The sequence below is a fragment of the Frankliniella occidentalis genome, unplaced genomic scaffold (assembly GCF_000697945.3).
Source record: "Frankliniella occidentalis isolate FOCC.00 unplaced genomic scaffold, Focc_3.1 Scaffold14, whole genome shotgun sequence".
Lineage (NCBI taxonomy): Eukaryota > Metazoa > Arthropoda > Insecta > Thysanoptera > Thripidae > Frankliniella > Frankliniella occidentalis.
This window is the reverse complement of record NW_026267144.1, coordinates 1,062,082-1,065,712: the sequence shown is the minus strand read 5'-3', so window position 1 is coordinate 1,065,712 and position 3,631 is coordinate 1,062,082. Positions and strand designations below refer to the sequence as shown.

At 37.0% G+C, this 3,631-nt stretch overlaps 2 protein-coding genes across 8 annotated transcripts in view; both read left to right on the top strand.

Annotated features, from left to right (window-relative positions):
• Positions 1-3,631, top strand: part of LOC113203409 (actin-binding LIM protein 1) — a 46,948-nt gene that overhangs the window by 35,456 nt on the left and 7,861 nt on the right. For 5 of the 7 annotated variants that reach the window (XM_026418087.2, XM_026418086.2, XM_052263852.1 and 2 more), the window contains 6 exons: positions 373-432; positions 637-826; positions 910-1,155; positions 1,294-1,400; positions 1,484-1,670; positions 1,758-1,874. In XM_026418087.2, the coding sequence (XP_026273872.1) occupies positions 373-432; positions 637-826; positions 910-1,155; positions 1,294-1,400; positions 1,484-1,670; positions 1,758-1,874 (907 nt within the window). The remainder of the gene's footprint in view (positions 1-372; positions 433-636; positions 827-909; positions 1,156-1,293; positions 1,401-1,483; positions 1,671-1,757; positions 1,875-3,631) is intronic. The other 2 variants (XM_052263855.1, XM_052263853.1) reach the window with 1 other exon arrangement.
• On the top strand, positions 2,257-3,617 carry LOC127748828 (actin-binding LIM protein 2-like). Its single transcript, XM_052263860.1, has 4 exons — positions 2,257-2,291; positions 2,375-2,468; positions 2,601-2,691; positions 2,784-3,617. Exons 1-4 carry the CDS (start codon positions 2,284-2,286, stop codon positions 2,984-2,986), a joined length of 396 nt encoding a protein of 131 aa, XP_052119820.1. The 5' UTR covers positions 2,257-2,283; the 3' UTR covers positions 2,987-3,617.

The following is a 3,631-nucleotide window of genomic DNA, read 5'->3' as shown; positions in this document are numbered from 1 at the left end:
ATTGCCAACAATTTATTAGTTTCCAACACATAATTTATTTTTCTCAATTCTAAGAACTTGCAGCTTTAGCACTTTTCAATTGATTTGGTTTAGATTGTGCTAAAGCTGCTATCTTGACTAGCATAGATGTTTTCTTTTTTTTTTTTTTTGAGCTTTTAATGCACCTTTTTCAATACTCATGAGGTGCACTTTTACTATTAAGCATCTGTTAGTGTCATTCATTGCCAACAATTTATTAGTTTCCAACACATAATTTATTTTTCTCAATTCTAAGAACTTGCAGCTTTAGCACTTTTCAATTGATTTGGTTTAGATGGTTTTGTTTTTGTTTTATGCTCTTGGCTGTCATATTGTGTGAAATTTGTTTTTCAGTTTTCGATTCGCTCGCGCACGCCTAGTCTTAATGGCTCTTTCAATAGCTTATCTAGAAAGGTTAGTTACTGAATTTCTATTTATGCCATGCTGTTTTATTGTGCATTTCACAATGCTTTTGATCATTTTACTCATGTTGTGTTTTATAGGGTAATTTATCATGTTGTCTAAGTGCAATATGTTGTACCTGTAACATTTATAACTTATTGCAGTTCATGGGAAACTTGTACTATATGTTTTTTTCTTTTTTTTCATAATTCTCAGTACCCGTGCCAAAGGACAGGAAGTCCAGGACTCATATTGCGGGAGTACAAACAAAACCAGTATCCAGAGGATATATCTCGCATTTATACCTATTCCTATTTGACTGAAGAACCTACCCAGGGTTATCTCAAGCGTCCCATTGATCCCTATGACAAACCACCAACATCACCTCATTTTCACCGCCCATCATGTACGCTAAATGTTGATATTGGTTATTACTTCTAACTGACCGTGTTTTTATGTGAAATTAATTTACTTCTCTTTCTCAATCAGCTGCTGCATCTGGTCGAGGTTCAAAACTTACCCATTTATCTTCAAAACATGGATCTAGAACTGGCATGACTGTCTTAGTTGACGCTATTCGTAGTGAGACTCCAAGACCACGCAGTCCTCACATGAATAATGAAGAACCAATAGAACTAGCTCATTTCCCTGCAGCTAAACCACCTCAACCAGGAGAAGCCCCAAAGATAGAGAGGGAAGATTTTCCAGCACCCCCATATCCCTACACAGATCCAGGTTTGTCATGTTATTTGTACCGTTTGTTTTTTTTCTCTATAGAAGACTATAAATGTGCTTTATAAAAACAAAAACACACAAAAAAAACCCAACACATTTTATACTTTATTGTAACAAAACTCTTAACTTCAATCTTAGAACGCCGACGTAGGTGGTCAGATACCTATAAAGGAGTTCCAATATCTGATGATGAAGATGAAAATGATGGAAAATCAGAAAAGGAAACAGAAGATCAAAAATTAAAAGTAATTAAAAAATATGAATTTCTAAAGTATTTATTTTTGCTGTGAAGTCCGCTAGCTGATTTTGTTCTCTTGCTGTGTTATAGCGAGAAGAAAAAGAACTTAGCAAAATTGCAACAGGAATTGGGAAAGTTTTCCTGCACAATGTGCGTGAAAGGGAGAAATTACGACAGTGGAAAATGTCTCACATTGATCCTAGAAATGCCTCTCGCACACCTTCTGCCGCCAGAGAGCCAAAGTACCATTTACGCTACCAGTCACCTGTTAATGCCTGTAGGTATTCTCTATCTATAATTCTCCTCCATAAAAATGTTATCTTAATGTTCTGTAACTAATTTTTATCTAATGCACATAATTTAGCTCCATCAAGAAATGTGGACCACCCGAGACCCTGGGAGGAGGATGAATTATTGGATCGTAGTTCAAGCTACCGCTCTTCGGTGGGAAGATCAGTGGGGGCTATACCTAGCTACAATGGTAATACATGATTTGTGTTTTTTAAAAGTGTCTATGATGTTATCATTGTCATCATTATCAATGTTCTTTTGTCAATTTCTCATCTCTAATGTCTACTAGCATCTCCTCTATTTCTCCATGCGATTGTTGGTCTTGGGTTATCGGGTTATCTCTTACATGTGTCATTTCTAAAGATGAAGATATTTAAATCAAGTCCAAAATTTTAATGGTTATTTCATTTCAATGGTACACCACTGAATCTTAGTTTTGACCCAGTAAACATACAGTATCTATCAGCAATTATGCATGACTTTCATTCACACAAATTTTAAATACTGTTGTTGCATCTTTGGTTTTCCTTAGAAATTAAATTCTTTTCAAAGTTTTAGTTTGATTTCACACCTGCGACGCCGTGCTCCACGGAGAGTACATGGGGAAGTGAGTACACACACACACACTCGCAGCTGGGCGTGCACTTGCGGCTCGAGACGCCTGTCGTGAGCACGATGTGTCTGTTTCAGGGACGGAGTTCCGTACTGCGAAAAGGACTACCAGAAGAAGTTTGGAGTCAGGTGCGCGTATTGCAATAGATACATCTCAGGGAAGGTGCTGCAGGTGAGAGAGTCTTGGAAGCTGCCTCAATTGCAAGGTCAATTGCTTGCTGTTGGTGCCAGTCACCTCAGTGAGTGTCATTGTTTGCGATGTGTCCCATTCAATTCCGTCCTCTGTCTTTTTGTTTACCCCTAGGCTGGTGACAACCATCATTTCCATCCAACTTGTGCTCGTTGCACCAAGTGTGGTGATCCATTTGGAGATGGTGAAGAAATGTATTTGCAAGGTATAATTTTGGAGACATATTTTTAGACAGAAATCGAATTAATGGAGTAGGAGTACCTGTTGCCTGATTTTGTCAATCTTTCTCTCTCCTAGGAGGTGCCATTTGGCACCCTCGCTGTGGCCCAGGACCAACAGAAAATGGGGCTATATTGAATGGTGTAGAAAATGGTCATTGCACAGACACAGAGACAGAAGCAGAGAGCGGTCGCGACACTGCTTTTGACCGTATGAGTTCGTCTGCTGTGAGTGATATGCAGGTAATTTCTATATATCTTAAGCTTTCTTATGTAGTTTGACAATTATAGTTTTTCAACTAACAGATTTTTCTGAATTATGCGTTTTACTGTTTATTCTTTAAACATTGTATATTTCTACTTTTAATTTGTGATAGGCATGTACTGACTTATTTTGATAATACCGTCGTTTATGCAATGTTTTTCATAGTGCAAAGCAAGTAGACTACGACTGCAGTGGAGGAGTCTTGTTTTGGATTGGCATTCATGCACAATCCCCTTGACTGTAGTTGTGCTACTGATTGCTATCATACATTCAGGATGTTAGAATTTGTTAAGTAATCGTAGAATGCAATATCTCATGTGAGCTTACATTTGTTTATTTTTATTTTTAAGTTGATTGCAATTTGGCCATCTTATTAATCAAATTGAGTATGTTTGATCTTATTTAGTGCCTTGCTTAGTTTTTACTAAAGAAATTTGTTGTATTGTCCCTTGTTACAGTACTCTGTCCGATTCCATTACTTTTAGCTTTTTACTACCCTTTAATTTGGCTATGTTTGTGCTAAAGCTGCTATCTTGACTAGCATAGATGTTTTCTTTTTTTTTTTTGTTGAGCTTTTAATGCACCTTTTTCAATACTCATGAGGTGCACTTTTACTATTAAGCATCTGTTAGTGTCATTCATTGCCAACAATTTATTAGTTT